The sequence below is a fragment of the Lithobates pipiens genome, unplaced genomic scaffold (assembly GCF_037356315.1).
Source record: "Lithobates pipiens isolate NorthernLeopardFrog02 unplaced genomic scaffold, aLitPip1_a1.2 Scaffold_13, whole genome shotgun sequence".
NCBI classification, from domain to species: Eukaryota; Metazoa; Chordata; class Amphibia; order Anura; family Ranidae; genus Lithobates; species Lithobates pipiens.
In genome coordinates, this window is record NW_027507718.1 from 45,589,629 (window position 1) to 45,611,946 (window position 22,318).

The 22,318-nt window shown below is 39.6% G+C and overlaps 1 protein-coding gene across 27 annotated transcripts in view; it reads right to left on the bottom strand.

Moving 5' to 3' along the window:
* Positions 1-22,318, bottom strand: part of PTPRD (protein tyrosine phosphatase receptor type D) — a 2,297,910-nt gene that overhangs the window by 301,707 nt on the left and 1,973,885 nt on the right. For all 27 annotated transcript variants that reach the window (XM_077475060.1, XM_077475071.1, XM_077475065.1 and 24 more), the window contains 2 exons: positions 20,771-20,916; positions 13,202-13,343 (listed from right to left, as the gene is read on the bottom strand). In XM_077475060.1, coding sequence (XP_077331186.1) covers positions 13,202-13,343; positions 20,771-20,916 — 288 coding nt within the window. The remainder of the gene's footprint in view (positions 1-13,201; positions 13,344-20,770; positions 20,917-22,318) is intronic.

The following is a 22,318-nucleotide window of genomic DNA, read 5'->3' on the forward strand; positions in this document are numbered from 1 at the left end:
TTCAGCTTTGGGCTGGGTTCACATATGAGCAGGCATCGGCTCACAGCAGGAGTCTGGTGCATCCTCGTTCACCGTTTCAGATCCGATTTCAGCCCAAATTTTTTGCTAAACTCGGACCTGAAACAGACCAAAAGATGCACAGTATTACTGTGAAAATTGCACCAGAGCTGCTGCGGAGATATGTGAACTGGCTCCTTAGAAAGCCGGTCACAATCTCCTGCTAATGCAAATTGGATGCGGAGGAATCCAATTCGCAACAGTGTGAACCCAGCCTTAAAGAACACAAAATTCTGCAAAAGAGGAATGTATGAAAACTAGGTTCTGGCCTTTTTTCAGTGATGGACACAAGTGTTTGGAAAGATACTCCACTTCCTGAACCTATAACACCTCACTCACCCATACTGAATAAAGTGAAACTCCACACAAAATCTAAAACCACTCTACAAATACATCATCTTTTTCTTTATACAACTGTTTATGGCATCATTGTAAGATTCACCCTGTATTCAAAACGTTGCACCTATTAATCCCTACCTTACTTCCTGTAGAAGACCATGAATAGTGAAATAGCATAGCTGAATTAGAAGTTCTGCTGTCTGCTATTCATTGTGTTTGCCCAGTCATGAAAGCCAATTGCACCTGAGCCCTTCACCTAATACTGCTGACCAGAGACATTTTGGGGTTTATTTACTAAAGCTAGAGAGCTCAACATGAGTCACAATTCTACAAACCAAGAAAAAGCAATCAGCTTCTAACCTCAGCTTGTTCAATTAAGCTTTAGCAATAAAACTGGAAGCTGATTGGTTTCTCTGCAGAATTGTGACTCATTTTGCCCTCTCTAGCTTTAGTAAATAAACCAAAGTGTCTTCGCTATAGCAAAATGTTGTCCACTACACCCCTCATTAAACACCACCCACCACCCAGAGAGGAAGCAACCCAACTGAGCTATCAAAGGTCACGTAACTATTGTAAATCAATGCTAACAGTAATTTGCTAGTTGAAAAGGGCTTTTAAATCTTCACCCTTGATTATGTTTCCACGCATATCCTTGACACCCACATTAAGTACAATGCCATATCAGTAAATAGAACTCCAATCTTTTACATTTGTTTTAGCTGTATATGTGAAGGAAATTAGCATAACCGCTTCCCGACCGGTGCACGCCGATATACGTCGGCAGAATGGCACTGGTGGGCAAAAAGACATACAGGTACGCCCCCTTTAAAAAGTGGTGCTGTGGGTGCACGTGCGTCTCGGTCTCTGTGACTGTGACCGTGGGTCCAGTAAACTCGATGTCCATCGGGTGCCCGCGATCGTGTCACGGAAAGGTAGAACTGGGAGATGCTTTTGTAAACAATGCATTTCCCCGTTCTGCCTAGTGACAGGACAGAGATCACTGCTCTCTGTCATCGGGAGCAGTGATCGCTGTCATGTGTGTTGTAGCCCATCCCCCCTCAGTTAGAATCAGTCCCTAGGACACACTTAACCCCTTTACCACCCCCTAGTGGTTAACCCCTTCACTGCCAATGTCATTTACACAGTATTGAATGTATTTTTATTGCACTAATAGCTGTATATATGACAATGTTCCCAAAATAGTGTCAAAACTGTCCGATCTGACCGCCATAATGTCACAGTCCTGATAAAAATTGCAGATCGCCACCATTACTAATAAAAAAATTAAAAATGCCATAAAAAACTATCCCCTATTTTGTAAATGCTATAAATTTTGCGCAAACCAATCAATATACGCTTATTGTGATTTTTTTACCAAAAATATGTAGAAGAATACATATCGGCCTGAATTGAGGAAAACATTTTTTTATATATATATATATATTTTTTTTTTTTTTTTGGGGAATATTTATTACAGTAAAAAATATTGTGTTTTTTTTTTTTCAAAATTGACTCTCTTTTTTTGTTTATAGTGCAAAAAAATAAAAAGCGCAGAGGTGATCAAATACCACCAAAAGAAAGCTCTATTTGTGGGGAAAAAAAATATGTAAATTTTGTTTGGGGACAACTTCGCCTGACCATGTAATTGTCAGTTAAAGCGACGCAGTGCCGAATCGCAAAAAGTGCTCTGGTTAAGAAGGGGGTAAATCCTTCCGGGGCTGAAGTGGTTAATGTAAGCAATCGTATTAATGTGCATTAACAAATTAACCTTGTTTCTATGTATAGTTTGTAATTATCTGAAAACACAGGGGCACCCGAGTTTACTCAGTTTATATACAGGCTCTGTTTCCTTTGTGTTGATCCTCTTTTCTTACTGCAAATAAACTAGACAGGATTTATCTGGCAGACAACAAAAGAATCTGCAGTCCCTAATAATTGGTAGCCAGAGATCATGTGATCTAGACTGCCTAGGCTGGGAGCTTAGTAACAGCAGAATTGTTCTCATAACAAGGGAAAGGCATTTTTGCTTTCTTAAAATCATAACGTGACACAGTAATGCTGACATATGCCCTACTGATTTTATGAAATGTGAACTTTAATGACAGGTCCACTTTAAGGTGGACTAAGCAGAAATGTTTACCCTCAATAAATCATTAGCAAAATTCGTTTGCAGGGCACAAATCCCTTTTTACCTACTTTGTACGCATCTGTATCTCACTAAGAGCGGATGTTTGCACTAAAAATACTCAGAGGGGGAAAGAAACCGTAGGGATATAGAAGAAAAAAAATGAATTACACAGCAATCCCAGCCAGCTGAGGCCAAACAAATCCATATTTATTGCTAAACGCACAAAATAAGCTGTTAGCCTTTTACCTTTTGCTTCCTTTATCTGAAAACAAAATTTGTATTAACTCTGCCAATCAGATTTGTTGGCTTACATTATTCACACTTTTAGCTGAAGAATCCAATCGAAAAAGATTTCATGCCAATTTGTGCCTTTGCAACCTTTATCCTTCCAGTCAGCGAAAAAGCCAACTTATCACAAATGGGGAAATTACAGCAACATAACAATTGTTCACCATCGCTACTTGTTTTTTCTTGGATAACTCATTTTTCTGAACAATAAAAATGTCCACAATCATTACGCAAAATACTGAGCAGACAACAGTAAAACATGCATTAAACTAGCTTAATTTAAAACATATTACTTTCTTCTTTATTGCTGGTCGCCACATATTTGAAAGTAAAAAAAGTGTAGATGGGAAAAAGATTATTCTGATTTAGTTTATGTAGTAAACAAGTCTGCTTTGTTTCTTATAGGAAGAACAGGGTTAGCCAGCAGTTTCCATCATGCTCTTTTCTGACAAACATAAATACATTTCTGCTTGCTGCTAATTGCTTACTTTTAAACTACTTATTGTCGATCACAAACAGAGCATAACATTTTATGAAATATTGTATATTGCAAAAAAAAAATCAATAATTCTTTGGGGGAACAAAGCGGCACAGATTGGATGGGCTAGGCTGGTCCTCCCAAAATCGGAGGGCGGAATAGGCCTTCCAGACCTCCAGCGATACTATTGGGCAGTCCATTTAACCCGGGTGGTGGATTGGAAGATACATGCCAGATGCAAGGAATGGGTTCTATTGGAGCACCTGATTTTGGGGTATGGAGCTATGCTCCATGCCCTGGCTTACCAAGAAAAATATACTCCCCAGTATACACTCTCACCCTCTTATGGGGGCAATGCTCCACGCCTGTGAGAGGGCCTGTAAAGATCATGCACTTTCGGCTAAGAAATGCAGGATCACCCCTATCAAGGGCAATCCGGACTTTCTCCCAGGCATGGACAAAACCTTTTTAGCAGTTGAATGGCCGAATATAGAAATACAGGCCAAACATTTTTTCTCTAGAGGCAGGTTTCTCCGGCTAGGGGAACTCGCAGCTCTCTCTGAGAAAAGTCCTTTCCTTTTTGGGCCTACCTGCAACTAAAGCATTACCTAGATCCAGCGAACAGGGAAAGCTTTACGAAACACCCCACAGTCTTTGTCTCTGTGCTCCAGCTCCTCTCCCCAGAGTCACATGATCTCGACACTGTACACCTCAATGTTTGGAGGACCGCATGCTGCTTTGTGTGCAGAGCGTGTGCGTTCTGGGAAAGGGAGCTGGACACAGAGACTGAGGAAGCTAGCTGGGATCAGGTTCATCTTTATATTCACAAGGGCTCCCTGAATGTAAATACCCAGGAAAATGGATATAAAATTAGAACAAGGTGGACACCAGAGCTGCTACATAAATTTTCTCCAATAATCTCAAATTGATGCTGGAGATGTGAGAGGGATAAGGGCACTTTTCTCGACAACTGGAGGACATGCCAGCTGATTCAGCCATACTGGCGTAAGGTATACGATGCAACTTTGGCAATTTCCTCGCTCCCATTGGAGTTCACTCCAGCACAGTATCTTCTACATTTGTCCAAAATACCCCGAAAACTATACCAAAAATCGGTGGCCAATATATGTGATAGGTGGTTTACCTTCCGAAAATCCCAAAACTATCAGACTTTGATACAAGACACTGTCTAGGTGAAGGAATGGCTCACTAGCATTCCCTCAGATACAATCTAAAATCACTGGACACTTTCAACATTTCTCGATACTCGCAGCAGATGGAGACGGTAGCTGGTGGTTACCCCACCCCCTCTCATCACCTTTAGATTTCGATATACCTTTCCCCCCTTTCCCTCCCCCCTCATCCCCATCTGTCAACTTCCCCTTTCTTTTCTAACCCCCCATACAAAACCCCAGCTTTAGCCAAATGGGGAACGGGGGGCTGACGCTGTCGTCGACCCCTCGCTCCACTTCTCACAGGTCCTGCAAAACATGCTGAAAACTAATTAGGAGGCTGTAGCGGCTCTACACCCCTAACGACCCAGGTAGTTGAGCGGCTCCTTGAGACATCCCACGCTAGCTAAGCTTAGCACTGAAGCTTGAGGAAAATACGAAACATCTCTAAACCAGGAATTGTACTTGTATTTGCATTTGAAATATATCCAAGGAACCCAGGCAAGACCTGTCACTCCAAAGTTCTGATGTTATAAGTTGTAATCTGCACCAGGCTCCTTTACAGATCTAAATACATGAGAATTGATTTTTCTATCTTCTGTAATGTTTGACAAAATATTTAATAAAATTCTTTATGGAAAAAAAAAACCTGGAGCCTCCATTTGTGAATGGACACCTGTGACTTCACGCCCTCTGCCCATCTTTTTATTAGCGAGGGTCTCCAAGAATAATTCTAACACCCTTCCACGGTTCTAAACATGCTGACAAGCAACTCCAGAACTAAAACTTCTTGGAGCTACTTCATGAAAACCAAGAATAGGACCTATAGCCTTGAGAACCCAATATTTGTTTTTTTTCAAAGTGGGAAATCAAATAAAGATTAAAAGCTTTTGGTGCAATACAATTTCCAGTTGAACAGTGAAATTTTTTAGTAGAAGAATTTCGGGCCATCAAACGTCTGTGGAGCATGTGAACTGGTTTTACACTTTCTGGCTGAAAATGGAACCACATTTAAATCCTTAAATTAGAACTATAGGCAAAACGTGTTTTTTTTTTCCATTTTGGATAGAGTAATGCTACGTACACACGATCGGAAATTCAGCCAACAAAAGACCGATGAGAGCTTTTCATCGAAAAATGCGACCGTGTGTATGCTCCATCGGAATTTTGCTGGCCAAATTTCTGCCAGCAAAAGATTGAGAGTATGTTCTCAATTTTTCAGACGGAAAAAGTTTTGATCGGAAATCTCGATCGTCTGTAGCAATTCCGAATTTCTACGCATGCTTAGAAACAATTTGACGCATGCTCGGAAGCATTGAACTTCATTTTCTGAGCTCATCGTAGTGTTGTACGTCACCGTGTTCTTGACGGTCGAAAGTTCCGTGAACTTTTGTGTGACCGTGTGTATGCAAGCCAAGTTTGAGCGGAATTACGTCAGAACAACCATCATATGCCTCAATGCCTGCAAATTAAGAAGAAATCCTTTGGGGACCCTCAGGTGACCAGAACCTGTGTTCTCATTGGAAGATTTCCCCCTGGGGAAAACCCAAAATGTTGAATTTTCCTTAACTTCCATTTTTTTGCTAACGGTAAACAGGACAAATAGATAGGATGAATCTCGCTAACAGGGGTACAGACAGCAAAAAAAAAAAAAAACCTGATAGGTGTTTTAATTCCTCTCCACTCCATCCAAAATGAAAGAACAAGTCTTGCCTTAAGTTATATTTTAAAGTCCAACTGTGGGCTGCTTTAAAATGTACCTATGTAGTTGGGTGTCTCCACACTGCAAGGGTTAAAGAATTATTATTTTTTTTAAACGAAAATTACAAACACTCTAGGCCCCTCCTCTTCAGAAAGTGTCCCCAGGGAAAGTTACTTTTGCCGAGTACACCCATGTGTGTTCGCTCCCTAGCCATCCAGTCTGCATCTATTGACACAGACTGGGTGACTCTGCACCGCCCACCACTAACTCGTCATAGCATTTGATTAACAGCAGCAGAAGGCAATGGTTGCCACTGCTATCAATATTCCCAATGGAATGAGGCCGAGACTAGAGCTGCCGCTCTCATGCACATCGCTGGATCGGATCTGGTTCAGGTAAGAATGGGGGGGGGGGCTGGGGGGCTCCTGCAGCACAGAAGGTTTTTTTTTTTTTTTTACATTAATGCATAGAATGTATTGAAGTGGTTGTAAAGCCAGAAGGTTTTTCATCTTAATGCACTCTGTTTTTCAGATAAAAAACCTTCTGTGTGCAGCAGCCCCCCTCAGCCCCTCTAATACCTATGTGAGCCCCATCTAGATCCAATGATGTTGCAGGAGTGTCTTGGCTGCCCTGGACTCCACTGGCTGAGACAGCAGTGCAATGCCATTATCTCCCGCTGCTGTTAATCAAAGTCAGTCAGTCAATGGGGAGAGAAAGGGGGTGGGGCCAGGCCGCAGCTCCATGTAGGAATGGACACAAGGAGCTGTGGCTCGGCTTAGGTGCCCCACGTAGCAAGCTCAACAGGAGGGAGTAGCCAGGAGCACCGCAGAGGGACTCGAGAAGAGGATGATCTGGGCTGCTCTGTGCAAAACCAGGGCAGGTAAGTATAACATGTTTATTACATTACAGTATTACTCAAATTATTTACTTGCAATAACCCATGTGAACCAATTAGGTGTCAGCTTACTGAAGCCAAACCAAAAAAGTTAATTTTAATTGGTAGCTGCTACTCATTACATGGTTCTTTTCCGTTACTTAATAAGCCTATACATAATTCACACTGCAAATTCTCTTCTAGCTCTACTGCTGACAATACACTGCACCTTGTATACGTTTTTTTAAATACCTTATTTCCAGGTGGATTTGTGCAATATTATTGATATATGTGATTAACCTAGTGAGAGGTAAATCCATTAATGTGTGACTGAGGCAATATTGATTGTTCTTTAGCTACAAGGGTTTGTCACAGATTGAAGTGAGGTGATTTATGTAGCCTTAGTGAAGCATAAGTAGTAACACTTGACATTGTGCCACCAAAACCTATACAAGAAAAAGATCAAACATAGTACGTACATTACTCCATAGTAGCCACAGAATGATTGTGAGAAAAACTTGCTTTAATCCTGCTGATTTTAGTTTTCTAACAAAATAGCAATAAAACCTCTCTTTCGCACAAAACAAGCTGCAAAATCGAATCCCTGATTAATGTTTTAGAGCAGAACAATAAAATCACTTTCCAACAAAACATCAAGCATATTTTAAAATGATATAATAATTAAAATGCCGATAATAAACTGCATATGCATGTGCTGCATTACAGCACTCAAAAAACAGAATTTTCTTTTTTTTTTCCATTTTTCCATTTGAATTCTTTTTGCTAGGTTAGTAACAAGCTGTTGAGGCAGTGAAAAGGTTAAGTCTTGCATACAACCCATGTTAATGGCAAAGCATGGGACAAGGTAATTGCAGAAGATGGGGGGCTATGCTAATTACCAAACATCTCATGCCTAAGCATCATAGTGTGCAAGCACATAAAGTGGGGACGCTTTCGAAATATTATTTTGCGTACATGTTTGATGGATGGATTTCAAGCAATTACACAGCATGCTTACTATTTTTGTTTAATTGAAGCACTAATAAGTTGCACAATGAGCTAATTTAAACCTATTAACAACTTTACTTAAGAAGCCAATAATTTGATGGGCAAAAGGGCTGAATTAATCTTTTCCCAGTAGGACTACAGAGGTTAAGGCATGTTGGCAGAGTCTTCCTGGTAATGTTCATTTTATGGCTCTAAATTATCGAGAATTTAATTCTGCCAAAGCCCCTGCCAAACAGTAAGCTGAGAAAAGGCAAATGGTTAAATAGATCTGTTTGGTAACATGACATATTTTACCATACTTACACAAGCAGCTGAAATATATTATGACATTTTGATTTGCTGCAAGCAAATAGCTTTAGGCTCGGTTCACACAGGGGGCGACACGACTTGCCGCGCCGCGACCTGACAAGTCGCCCCCGTTCTGTACTACGGAACCGTTCTAAGAGGAGCGACTCGAGTCGCTCCGACTTAGAAAAAAGGTTCCTGTACTACTTTTGGGCGACCTCGGGCGACTTGCATTGACTTCTATACAGAAGTCGTTTGCAAGTCGCCGCTGAGGTCGCGGCAGGTTGCGGCGCGGCAAGTCGTGTCGCCCCCCTACTGAACACAATGACTTTGCTTAGACGAGAGTTGAAGAAGCTTTGAGTTGCGCAGGAAACTATACTGTATGGACAACAAAGGTGAAACTCTTATATGCCCTTTTGGCATTCACTGACAACTGGCTATTGGCCCAACACCCTAGTTCTATAAAGAAAATGTGTTGCATCTGAAAGGTAACTGGTTGGAATTAACAAAAAGATCACTTTTTCTATACAGTATATTACCCATATTCATCTTCAAGATTCATATGGTCAAAGCTGACCTTTATCAGTTTGATAGACAAAATATGTCAAGTTAGTGTGTTGGAGTGGGGACCAGACTGGTGCCTACAATGGAGCAAAGCAAAGACCACCTTGCCAGATTTTGGATCTAATACATTTAGAAACAACCCCAATTCCAAAAAAGCTGTGTAAAATCTACATGAAACAGAATGAAATGACTTACAAATCTCATAAACCCATATTTTATTCACAACAGAAAACATATCAAATGTTTAGGGCCCATTCACACTTGTACGACTTTTTGGACATAAAAAGTCGCATGAAAAACCTGTTGTTTGCAATGTTACACTTTCAGATTACTCGATTCAACTTACAACTGCACCGATTTAGAAAAGGTGCATGTACGACTTGTGTTTGACATCTGATGTGACTTTGGTCCAGAGAATATAAAGTCAAATCAATGTTGCAACAAAAGTCGCATCCGAAGCATCCAACTAAAAATCTTTCTCAACGCTAATGTGAATGGAGCATTAAAAGAGTTGTAAAGTCTCAAGGTTGTCACCTTAAGGCCCCCCCCAAAAAAAGTAACATGCCAAATGTCGCATGTCAGGGGGGTCACCTCTCTTAAAGCGGAAGTTCCATTGTTGGGTGGAACTCTGCTTTAACTGTCCCGCTTGCAGTCCTAACTTTTCACCAACTGAAAATATTTGGCGCATCTTGAAACAAAAAATAAAACAAAGAAGCCCCATGTCTGTTGAACAGCTAGAATCCTATATCAGCTGAGAGGCAGAGTGGAATGACAGTCCAAGCACCTGACCGATCCAGACTCCCATTGTCGGGATGACATGGTGCCTGGACTGATGTCTGTGATGTCAGTAGAGAGTGGACTTCAGTCCACTCTCTACTGAAAATTGGTTACATGAGTGCAAAACAAACTGCACTCCTGTGATCTATAGGAGAAGTCCAGACAAACGAGCTTTAGCTGGACTTCTTCAACCTAGACTGGCTCTGCTATTCTACATGACAACTCTGTGTGACTTTGTCCATCTGTGTGAAGAGTAATTAAACAGATGGTAGTTCAGCATACAGAAATATGTATAGCCCCAGTTTAAACTCAACATCTTCAGTGAAAATAAATCTACTACTGACACTTGTAACCATTCCTAAGGATTTAAAATGTTATTAGTTCACTACTATATAACTTGTCAACAACGAATATTTAAAATCACCAGATGAGTTTGAAATGAGGATAAGTTTAAGTAAGCTGGAATCTGTCAATCTATCAAAAGGTATAATGTCTTACAATGAACACGGATATGAAAGTATAACTAAAGGTAAGACTTTTTAGTTTTGGATAGAATGGAGAGGGATTAGAACACCTTTACATTTGTATTGCTGTCTGTGCCCCCCATTGAGGAGATTCACCATTTCTATATATACTGTTTGTGATTATCATTAAAAGTAAAAGAAAATCCCACATTTTGGGTTGTCCCCAGAAAAGTAATAGAGGGGAAATATTTCAATGTGGACACTAGTTCTGGTGATCTGGGGGTCTCCAAGAAATTCCCTTACTTTGCAGGGATTTCCTCTCACTTCCTGTTTGGCTATGGGACAGGAAGTAAAGGTAAATCTACACAATTGGACACAAAGGTGAAAATAATCTAACAGGGGTTATAACTCTCCCTTACTCTATCCAAAATGAAAAAATAAAAATAAAAAAAGTTCTGCCTACTTTAAAAATGAAAAAAAAAAAATGTTCTGCAAATTTTCACCAACACAATGCAATCTGTGAAATGTTACCATGTTTCTATTTTTGTAGTTGTAGTAAAAATACAATTACTAAGACTGAGGTAACCAACATACCTATTGGTTCAGGCTGAAATTGCAAGCCCTCTGGGTAGCTTGGCATACTGAGACTTGTATATCCCCAGAAACTGGGATGCTATGTCTTTCCCAGCTTTCCATACTGCTAGCTTTCTACAGTACCGTGCCATTCGGCATTGTCTGTTTAGTTAGGAAAAGTCTGTTCAATTATTTAATTTTAATAAAAAGTAAAACTCAGACATTTATGGATTATTTCAAGAAAAAGGTGCTGCAAACCTGGTAGGATTTCTATTTTTGAATTCTTTTTTCTTTATTGCAGTCATTTATAACAGAGAAGAAAAGTCTTTGTGTTATTGTCACTCAGCTGTGCTCTTTATGTTTGAAGCCGGGCTCACCAGCAGAGATCACTCTATAGCATAAACAGCAAACTGCTATTTTCACAGCAGGCATAACTGTGTTCATCTTCAAAAAAGCAACATTAATAAAAATGGTACTGTAATAAACATGGTAATTCTGGTCAGAGGTTACAAATTGGCAACACAACCGTTTGCTTAAGTTGTTTCATAAAACGGATTTCATAAAACAAAAATGGAAGAGTTACATCAATCCCTTTTTTTTTTTTTTTTAAGGAACGTACTTTTTTTTTTTTTGTCTTTTAGGTTCTCACTCTGTACCATGCATATAAATATGGGCACATAGGAAAATGGTACAATGGCAATTCTTCTTCTAAAGTGCAATGTTGGATGCCAAGTACATTATATAAATGGATGCAGTATCATGGTATCACGTACTGTTAAAAGCCATACAACTGACTGATCAATGACTATTAACATCAATTGGCCCCTAAATACAGTGATTAACGACCACAGACTTAAAATGCCATCAAAGAAAGGCACCACTTTCAAAGCCTGGCACTATAAAGTATCCACATTTTATCTTAACAGGCTATGCTACTATAGTGCTGTTACTGTCACCTAACTGAACTTAAAGTGTTACTAAACCCAGGACCCAGTATTCACTATATCTGGTCTTCCACAATACACAGATCATGGGAATTCACTAGTCTTAGTAAATATAAACTGCTAAATATCTTTTCTGACCAGCAGTTAGAGAAGTCTTGTGGCTTCTATCAGTGTCTGGTTAAAGCTTGTGGGAGGAGTATTCATTCTGCCCTTACTGTCCCATAAGGCTGCAGGACCACTGACCCTCTGCCTGGACAGTGCTGATTGGACCTATGCTAATCACATGCACTCTTGTAAGGAAAAAAAAAAGCTCTCTAGCCATGTACATCAAACTGAGCAAGGATCAAACAGCCTTTTTACACAATGCAGAGGAGTAACCCCTTAGGTTCCACAGTGAGTATAACAAGAATGCTTTACTGCATATACAGACTGATTTTACTGTTGTGGGTTTAGTAACACTTCAAGAATAAGCAAATTAAACATCTATTAATTAAACATCTATATAGTGCTAACTGTATTAATTGATTTTTGGTGTCCTACCCATATAAAAAAAAAAGCAAATTATGCAACCCCAAAGTTGCCAGAGGATTAGAATCTTTGTTAGCATTCAAAGGTATAACTGTGTCACATAGCAACTGCTCTGGATGCACAGATGCCCATTAAAGTTTCCTCCTATGAGTAGGTCTGCATTTGGTTGGCTATAAAATAGTTAGGGCATGGCTACCCATTATGGTGCCAGCAGCACATAAAGGCTCACAACAAATGCATGCAGGCTGCACAGTTGTAAATAACCTATCTTATTCACAGACTTATTTATAGGCGGCAAAGTAGTCCATATTAGCTTGATTTCTGGCCTTTTCTTCTGAAACTATAAAGTCATACATGTAAAAAAAGTTGTCAAATACTCCCTTTCATGCTGCCTGTGTTAATGAAAACCACTCCAATTCTGACAAACCTTGTACAAAATTCTGAAGAGAATATGACACTTCTGAAGTGTGTTAATCCCCTAGGTCCCCAGCAGCTCTCAATAGTTACGTCATTTCCATGTAACTGATGTGTCCTGTAATGAATGGAAGCCAGAGCGAGGGACCAATGAGAGCTGTGGGGGACCCAGTACATTGACATTACCGGGGTTTAAAGATATTTATGATAGCAACAGGGTCACTTCAAGAAGGCAATGTTACTGTTTAGAGTTAAAGGCAATCATTTTAAAGACTCCAAGTTCAAGGATCCAAAAATAAACACATTGAAAGAGTTTACTTGAGCCAGCTTTATATGGTCCACGACTAACAGTATCAAAATATCTTAATCCATTATTTAAAGGATTTATTTCTGGAAATAACATTTCTTACAAATTTTGTTTTCCAAAATTAGACTAAAAACGGCTATAATATGGACATATTTATCCTGCCTTCAAATACTATTCCTATAAGTCTGCCTAAATAGTTTGCATAGTTTGAGTTATTTTGTAGAAATATTTATCACAAATTCTGAAAATCTTTCTTAAATGTGTACAACAACAGTTCTAGAAAATATATTTTTCCTTACCCCGTAACACTATGAGCCGTGTTGTCACACTAACTTCTCCAACACTATTGGAAGCAACACATTCATATATTGCCTCATCTCTTGGTGTTCGTAAAGGCTGTATTCTTAGGACGGAACCAGATCCATCGTCAAATTCTATTACCTGTGGAAAGAAAGTAAAGCTGTCACAGGTGTTGTTGATACTGCCAATTATTGTGACAAATACTGAATAATGATTAAAGCAAAAATTGTAATCTTATGATGTCAGCTATATACACCACATGAATGTCCTTACCTTATCCTTCTTTGGCTTTAAAGCCTTTCTCCCTTAGAAATCATGGCAATGGTACTCACCCAGCTAATGGATGACAGCATGAAAAAAGAGGCTTCTCTTCTCCTCCAGCCAACCTGATGTTTGGACAAGGTCACACCTATGCTCCCCCTCTGTAAGCATGTTCGCCATGTTTTAATGAATATATATATATACATGGCGACACACAAAGCACTTGCTTCTTTGCATTGTGGTGTGCTATAGCACAGAGGTGCACTACAGTGGATTGCTGCGCTGTATACATGCATTGAGGCAGTGCACCACAAGACATATATAGTGCATTTCCATAACATACGTTATAATGTTTTTATGCAATATGCTCTGAATAAACCCAGTCAATTAGCATTAACAAGCTGAGATGCAAAATTGGGAAAAGTGTAGCAAACTAACCATTTTGCACCAATAAAACAGGCCTTTGGGGTTCTGTATCTCTATGTACGTAATCGTACAATACAATACAACACTGCACATTTGCATTACTTCCTTTAATGATGGTAGTTTCCGTGTTGTTTGCATATACACACACTTGGGGTCTTAACCTGTCTAGCACTGCATAAGACATACGAATGTGACTAAGGAAAAACAAAACCAGGTTCCAATTCCTGGAGACTGATGAGAGTTATTTTTAGGACAGCCATAAAATGAGAGAGCTTTGATTAATAGGTGGCACCACTTTACATTCTCTCCACTTGTTGGCCATCTGCCTGTCAACGTAGTTATGACATCCACCTGTTGGCTCTATACCACTTGTTGTGGCTATGTGGTCCTTGCTTATGTTATAAGAAGCATGTGCATTTGAACCTGTCTTTGTGAATTATAACCTGTCTGCCCCAGAGAGTCAAGTTTATTACATTTGCTGAAATGTTATTCCTGACTGCTTCCTGACGCAGCCAGTATTGTCCACCCCGATGCCACAACTTGAAACAAACAGGACCACCCACAGTGTTTTTATCCTACACATTCACTATTTTTTCTGAATGATTCATTTATTTATTTATATATTTATGTAGTTATACCTTTTTGCTCATGATTTACAATACAGAAATATAATACATCACTGAGTAGTTTAATTTTAATTTGTAATATGTTTCTATAAAGTTAAACCTGTGCTCTCCTAAAAAAAAATCTTGAATTTGTCAACTGACCACTGAGTCAGTGAGCACTGCACTGTGGGAGGAAGAGGAATGGTTAGGGGTGTCACACAGCCAGCAAAACTATTTTTTTTCACCGGATGTGCTATACATTCCATATTTTAGGCCATACTTGCTGAGGCAATTTGGTTCAGTGTGAATGGCAGCAGCAGGAAACTGCTAATTACTGCAGCTATTTTTATCACCTGTAAGCGGCTAGCTGTAGCCGCCGAAACAGTGCACTTTACTGACAGGCGGCAGCCGCAGCTATCTGTGTCTGTTCACACAGCCACAAACATGCTGCTGCATGCACTTTGTGGCAAAAACAGCTGCAGGAATCAGCAGATTCCTGACGTTATTATTTGTACCGGGCAAAATCGCTTGTGTGAATATATCCTTAGAAATAATGTAGAAAAGCACTGGTTGACTTTAAAAGCCTGAGCTTGAAAGTTATTTACCAACAAAATAAAAAGTATATTGCTACTTATTTCAGACAATTAAGCATTTAAGGTGGAGTTCCAGGCAAAAATGTAACTCCTTAGATACAGAAACCACACCCCACTGTGTGTTTCCCAGAAGACGATGGGACAATTCAGAAAGTGTCGCTCGACTCGCGCATTCGCAGTAGGAATCAGGTTGTGAAGCCACAAGGCTTCACTTCCTGTTTCCCTCAGTAAGGATGCCAGCACCTGCACCCGTAGCCGATGGACGGATTGGCTTCAGGTGTCAATATCACAAGCTTCCTGGACACGTAAGTGTCTTTATATTAAAAGTCAGCAGCTACAGTATTTGTAGCTGCTGACTTTTAATTTATTTTCACCCGAGCTGGAACTCCGCTTTAACCCCCTTAGTTGCAAGGGCCACACATGCTTGATTTAGAATATTACGTAAAAGAAAATGGGAATTATTGCAAGTGCTAAGATAGATAGATAGATAGATAGATCAAGATAGTGATATGGCTATGTACACAAAGTAAACGGACCAAACAAGAAAAGGATAAATTCAAATACTAAATGTATACATTGACAATGTGACATTTAGGCTGTTTAGCGCTAACCTAAGATACAATAAACAAGATTTTTTAATCCATCTACCTACTTAATACAAGAAGTCTGTGGGATAGAGCTGATCCTTCTGTCTGATTGATCACTGTGGGCATGCGCACAGCTAGGTCATATAGTACATTGCAGAGGGTCCCACTTTTTTCTTTGAAACCCTAGCACATCTTATACTACCTTGTCATCAAGAAATGTGTTTTAATTAGCTTTCACTCAAAAGATATATGACAATTTGTAAACCTCTAAAAGTGGTAATTCATAAAGGTAAAATAAGAAATGTTGACATTTTTGAGCAAAGTAAGAGGCACATGAGAATCAAAAGATTGTTCTCAGATTAATTTCTTTCCTTTGACAAGCTCATAACCAGCTTTGCAGTTTTGTGAAGCAACCAATACGATTCCCAATTCCATTTCCTCAAGGGCAGCAGGAAAGAACGAGCAGAAGACTCAGATTGCCATGGGCATTTAGTTCTGTTTTGAACATTTTGATAAACGAAGTCCATCGGGTGGATACCTATAGTTATTTTATATGCATGCAACAGAATTTTTTATTGTTCTATTCCTGTCTGCTATGGCTTTTGCTCAAGGGCCTTTCTAAAGCGTCAAACTCCAGCCAACATTTTAATTTCTTAGTTTGATGAGAAAGGGGACAAATTACAAAGTTGATTAAGGTTTTTATTTCCGACTGTGTTCCCACTGGGGAGATTTTCCCCAAGTTTCTGTCCTTGTAACACCTGTACAAAAATGGATGGGTGTCTACAGTACATAACCTGGACAGCAAGGAACAAACATCAATAAAAACAAATAAAACACTGTCTGAAGATTCCTCTTCCTTTCTCTACTAAAACTATTTTCTTTTTGTGTCCCTGTTTTAAAGAATGAACATCGTTCTCTATTCTGACAGGAATTGAGTGGAAATCTCCACAACAGACGGATATAAAAAAATGGCAGAGACTCTATCCAAAACAGAGCAGCCTTCCTTAAGGTGACTGTAAACCTCATACATGATACAAATTCTTCCCTCTATACTGTGTACTTATCTCTCTCCAAAGCTATGAAATGTAATTTCTCTCTGCTGCCTGGTCCTCTGTCATCAGCATGATTCACTTCTGGCAGCTTTTCCCAACACCAAGAGTTAAAATGGTGACAGGGGAAGGAGCTGCAGCACTCAGCTGTGTTTATATCCCATTCAACGAGCTGGTTAACATCTTAGCGCTGGTGCCTCCCTGCCCTTTAACCGCTTGCCAACCAGTTGTCAGAGTTGTACTACGGCAACATGGATCAACTGTGCAAATGACTGTCATGTTACATTCGCTTCCCTTTTTGTCCACTAGGGGAGCCGATGCGAGTGCGTGGCAGTTGTGATCACCGCCGTGCTCCCGCGTTCACTCAGGGTACATGAAGAACCGGGATCTGTGTGTGTAAACACAGTTTATGGTTCTCTGAGAGGAGAAGAGACAGATTGTCTGTTCATACAGAGTATGAACAGCAATCTATCTCTTCCCCTACAAAGTCCACTCCCCCTTCAGTTAGAACACAAACTAGGGAACACAATTAATCCCTTGATCGTCGCCTAGTGTTAACCTCTTCCCTGCCAGTGACATTTTTATAGTAATCAATGCATTTTTATAGCACTGATCGCTGTATAAATGACAATGGTCCCAAAAATGTGTCAATATTTATGACGTTTCTGCCATTATGTCTCAGTCCTGATAAAAATCGCAGAATAGGAAGGAATCGTTTTTTTTAATATATTTTTGGGGGATATCTATTATAGTAAAAAGTAAAAAATTAGTTTTTTCAAAATTGTCACTCTTTTTTTGTTTATAGAGCAAAAAATAAAAAAATGCAGAGATGATTAAATACCCCCAAAAGAAAGCTCTATTTGTGGGGAAAAAAAGGACGTCAATTTTGTTTGGGTGCAACATCGCACGACCGCGCAATTGTCAGTTAAAGCGACGCAGTGCCAAATCGCAAAAAGTGCTCTGGTCAGGAAGGGAGTAAAATCTTCCAGGCTGAAGTGGTTAAGAGGTTTATGATGCCGGGAGGCAGGGCAGGACTTAGGATCGCAGTGGTCACATGATCCAAAAACTCCCAAACACAAGAAACGATCGGGAGCTTTTAATTAGGTGACGGTAACTGTGTCGGGAGCACGCAGTGCACACACATTTGGCACAGGTGTATTGGCAACAAGTCAGGCAAATATGCGGCCTCTCATGCTAAGGACCAGGTGCGGAGTAGCTGCATATTTGCATACAGCTAGCGCCAAGGGGTTAAAGGAAAATAATGTTTAATGTATGTGCTGCTTAGGTCAGACAGTCCCATCTATGCAAGGAAGGTGTTCTGACCCTCCTTCTAAGCAACTCATTCTGCAGTGTAATCTAACCTCCCTACCATTCAGGATTATATCACAGTACATCCCAATGAAAGGCCTATATCTCATTATTTATTTAATTTTTTCATTATTATGATACAGGATTTATATAGCCCCACTAGTTTGTGCAGCACTTTACAAAATGAAATTACACAATACAGTTACAATACAATTCAATAAAAGAGGAATCAGCGAATATACCATTATTTCTCTGAAAAACAACTACAAAAATATATTTTAAAAAATAGTTTGTTCTGAGCATATTAAAAAAATGCAAACAATAAATATTAATATAATTTATAAAAACCCTGTAAAATACTTTTAAATTAAGGTTTTGTGCATACCATATGTTTGAGAATGTTACTAGTAGCTATCAGTAGTGAAAATTCATTTATCTTAGTGACTAAGGAGAAGCTATGTTAATTTTTAATGCCTAAAGGGCCATACACACGATGTTCAGGCCATGTGTATGACTTGATTGAAAAAGTTCTGCCAAACAGCATTCGACCAGAGTGTTCTGGCGGGGCAGTCCCCCTGTCAGAACACAATAGCACAGCAGAGGAGATCACTGTACTAACATTGGATTTTTAGTACATGATCTCCTCCCGGGCTTTTTTTTGTTCAGCCTGCTGGATTAAAGCAAAAAAACATCTAGTGTGTACTAGGCTTAAAGCAAAGTTCCAGGCTTTTTATGTTTATTAAAAGTCAGCAGCTACAAAAAGTGTAGTTGCTGACTTTTAATAAACACTTACCTGTTCCACGGTCCAGTGATGCGGCTGAACGGAGGGTCGCTCCTCTCCCCCTCCTCTCCACCGGCGCCTCCAACGCCACTCTGGGCACCCAGCCATGACAGCTTATGGCTTCACGGCCGGGCACGCATGGCGCATTTGTATGAGTCGCTCTGCGCTCCCGGAGTGGACAGGTGATCTCCTAGGACCTGTCACGTGTCCCAGGAGATCGTCTAGAGGGAGGGGCCGCCTAAGGCAGAAGGAGGAGTCACCTTGGCGGTCCCTGGGCGGAAGGAGGAAGTGGGACAGGAAGTCCCCCTCCTAATGAAACCCCACTCCCTCCCCCCAAAAAAATTACTTGCCAAACGTGGCATGTAAGGGGGCGAGGAGTGCTTAAAGCGTAAGTTCCATTTTTGGGTGGAACTCCGCTTTAAGCATGTATATTAAAAAGAGGTCAACATTTACTATTCCTTTTGTAAATCAACCACAGTTGTCATTTAGATGATGAAATCCTGCATAGCTATACAAAACATATAAAGCAACTAGATAATGATAAAGAGGCAACTCAAAGCACAGGTTGGTTTCCGTAAAAAAACAACAATATGTATTTAGAAATGTGTACTCTGTTGCCATACTCTGACAAAAATAAATATATTTTAACATTGTTTTAGCATCTGCTGTATAATGTATTCACTTACACTTGCAGCTATTTCAAACTAACAGAGGCTAACCCAACATGACCAGGGATTTGTAACAGATGCCATCTACTGAATATCATCTTAGACAGGTAGTATATGAGGTTATAGACCAACACAAGCATTGAAAATGATTGTTATTGCATCTAGAGATTTTCCATCACGTTGAATAAGAATAATTCACTTTTCTTGAATAAAGTGAAATGATCTTTTCACTGCACATTTATTGGTGAGTTTCCCAAGTAGGGGAGGTAAAAGCTGTAGCAGATCCAGCAGTCTTAGTACTGATGACCACAGCTCTCATACTGTCATCCTAGAGGATCAATCTGCTAAATAGGTAGCCTAAAAAGAGCTGACTGCACTGTGCTTTAGTAGGACTACTGGATGGGAAGCGGCATGTATATTTATATAAAAGTCCTTAAATGTGTTTGTGCGTGTGTGTCATTGACAGCTCTTTTACATATGCCAACTTATGTTTTCAGTTTTTTCAATATTTAAAACAATGCTGCCAACATTTTAAAAATAATTTCCAGGGAACACTTTCATATACTATTGATATATATGTATATATACACACACACAGTACAGCCATCACCCATAACAGTATGGGGCTACAGACCATTAAAATTAATAACATTGATTATCTCATTAGAATGGCATCTGGAAGTAGGAAGCAACAAAAATGTGAGGGGTGTACTCAATTTTGTGAGATACTGTGTGTGTGTGTGTGTGTGTGTGTGTGTGTGTGTGTGTATATATATATATATATATATATATATATATATATCAATAAATCAACTATTATCAATCAATTAATCAATCAATAAACAATTAATGCAGAACCCTAAGAAAGGCCTTTTGGCATGATTGCTCAGACTAAATACTGGCAACATTTCATGGAGAAATACAAATCTATGACTTCCACTGGAAATCACTGACAGTTGGCAACACATACCACTATGCAGTAAGCAACATGCAGGGAGCATACATTAACCATTTTGCAAGCAGTAAAGTCCCAACGTGCAGTAAAGCTCACAATATAATTTACTTGAATTTGGCTTTATCATATGGGCTTATTTGTGACTTGTAACTAGCGGCTCTTTAATTGCTATGCAACAACAACTCCTGTTGTGATCTGACATTAAATTGCAATGACAAGCAAAGAGCCTTGATAAAGTTTGTGTTATATCATGAAATGCTTACAAATGGGACAAGCTGACAAAACTCCATGCATGCATTATCTTTGACGGAGGAACAGAACAATGGACCTAATACCTCAAATCTCTGGTTGCTGACTTTCTTTCCCTTTTTATTCCAAACAATTTTTGGTCTCGGGTCTCCTGTAGCTTGACAGATAAAGGACGCAACTCCCCCTGATACTCCTGTTTGATCAACAGGGCTTCTTGTAAACCTTGGTGGTGCTAGGGAAAAAAGGAAAAGCATTAGTCATAGACAAACACACCATTGTGAAATCAATTTAAAGTGTCAAAAAAGTTTTGGCAGTGGGAGATTTAAATATTCAAAAAGGGTACATTAACAACATATTGTACAGATTGTGTAATTATTTTTTCCCCTTGTCCACTCACATCTCTAACAATAACAAATTGCTTTGATTTCTCCAGCCAAATGACTGAAGTCAATTAGTCAAACCCTTTTTCCTCCAATTTTTCTGACATAGACTGGCAAAAAAGGAGAATAGTGTGAAGTATTAATTTGACATGTGTCCCTAGTAATTCATGAAGCATGACATACTGTAAAAAAATGCTTAAGTAGTGCAGTCACATCACAGTCAGAATGTCACACACAACATTAAAAATGAAAGGAAGGAAGAAACACACACATACTGCTATTGCTTTTTGTCATTCGCAGTATGCAGCTGTTAGCAATGTCTAGAGAGCAGTCTATTGTATTTCACAGCAACAACTGGCTACAGACATATGGATCAATCTTCTGAGGGATATTGTATCCTTAAGAGACATGAAGTGTTTGTTTATTAAAATAGTGCTCTATTAGGCACTTGAAAATGAGAGCAGCTATATATCGGCCAGTAAAAGAACCGTCAGCAGACAAACTATGTTCAAACTTGTCCTGAACTTTCACAAAACTAGCAAAGCTTTTAATCCAGACCAAGAGTATTGCTTATAGTTTGAGCCATTGTCACCAAAGACGGCCTACTAGGGCAGGTATATTCAGTTGTTATTGCACAAAATATATGAGGCTCGTTTTGTTTTCTGCAAGCAACAAAATGTCAGGATTTGCACCCTACTCACCTTCTCTCTTCAACTTTACTTTAAGGGTCCATTCACACCAGAAACACATTTACGGTGCATTTTTGCATGCACAATGAAGTGAATTTGATGTGTATTTTGCATGCATTTGCAGTGCATTTTTTTAAGCCCTTTTACACACGGTCGGACATTCCGACTAAAAATGTCCGATAGGACCGTGTTGTCGGATAATCTGACTGTGTGTGGGCTCCATCGGACAGTTTCCGTCGGACAAAGTTTTATAGCTGGGCTATAAAACTTTCCGACAACATGATCCGATCGGACTTTGTCTGATTTTGTGTAGAGAATTGCGATCGGACAAAGTGGTACGCATGCTCAGATCAAATTCCTAGACCAAAGCTATTGGCTACTAGCCTGAATGTAGTCCCGTCGTAACAAAATTACGTCATCACGTTCTGAACGATCGGATTTTCCGACAACTTTGTCCGACCGCGTGTATGCAACAGTTTCGGATTTGGTTGTCGGAATGTCCAACCGTGTGTTCAAGGGCTAAGTTTGCATTTCTATTGAGGTTACTTCTTTCTTCTTTTTTTTA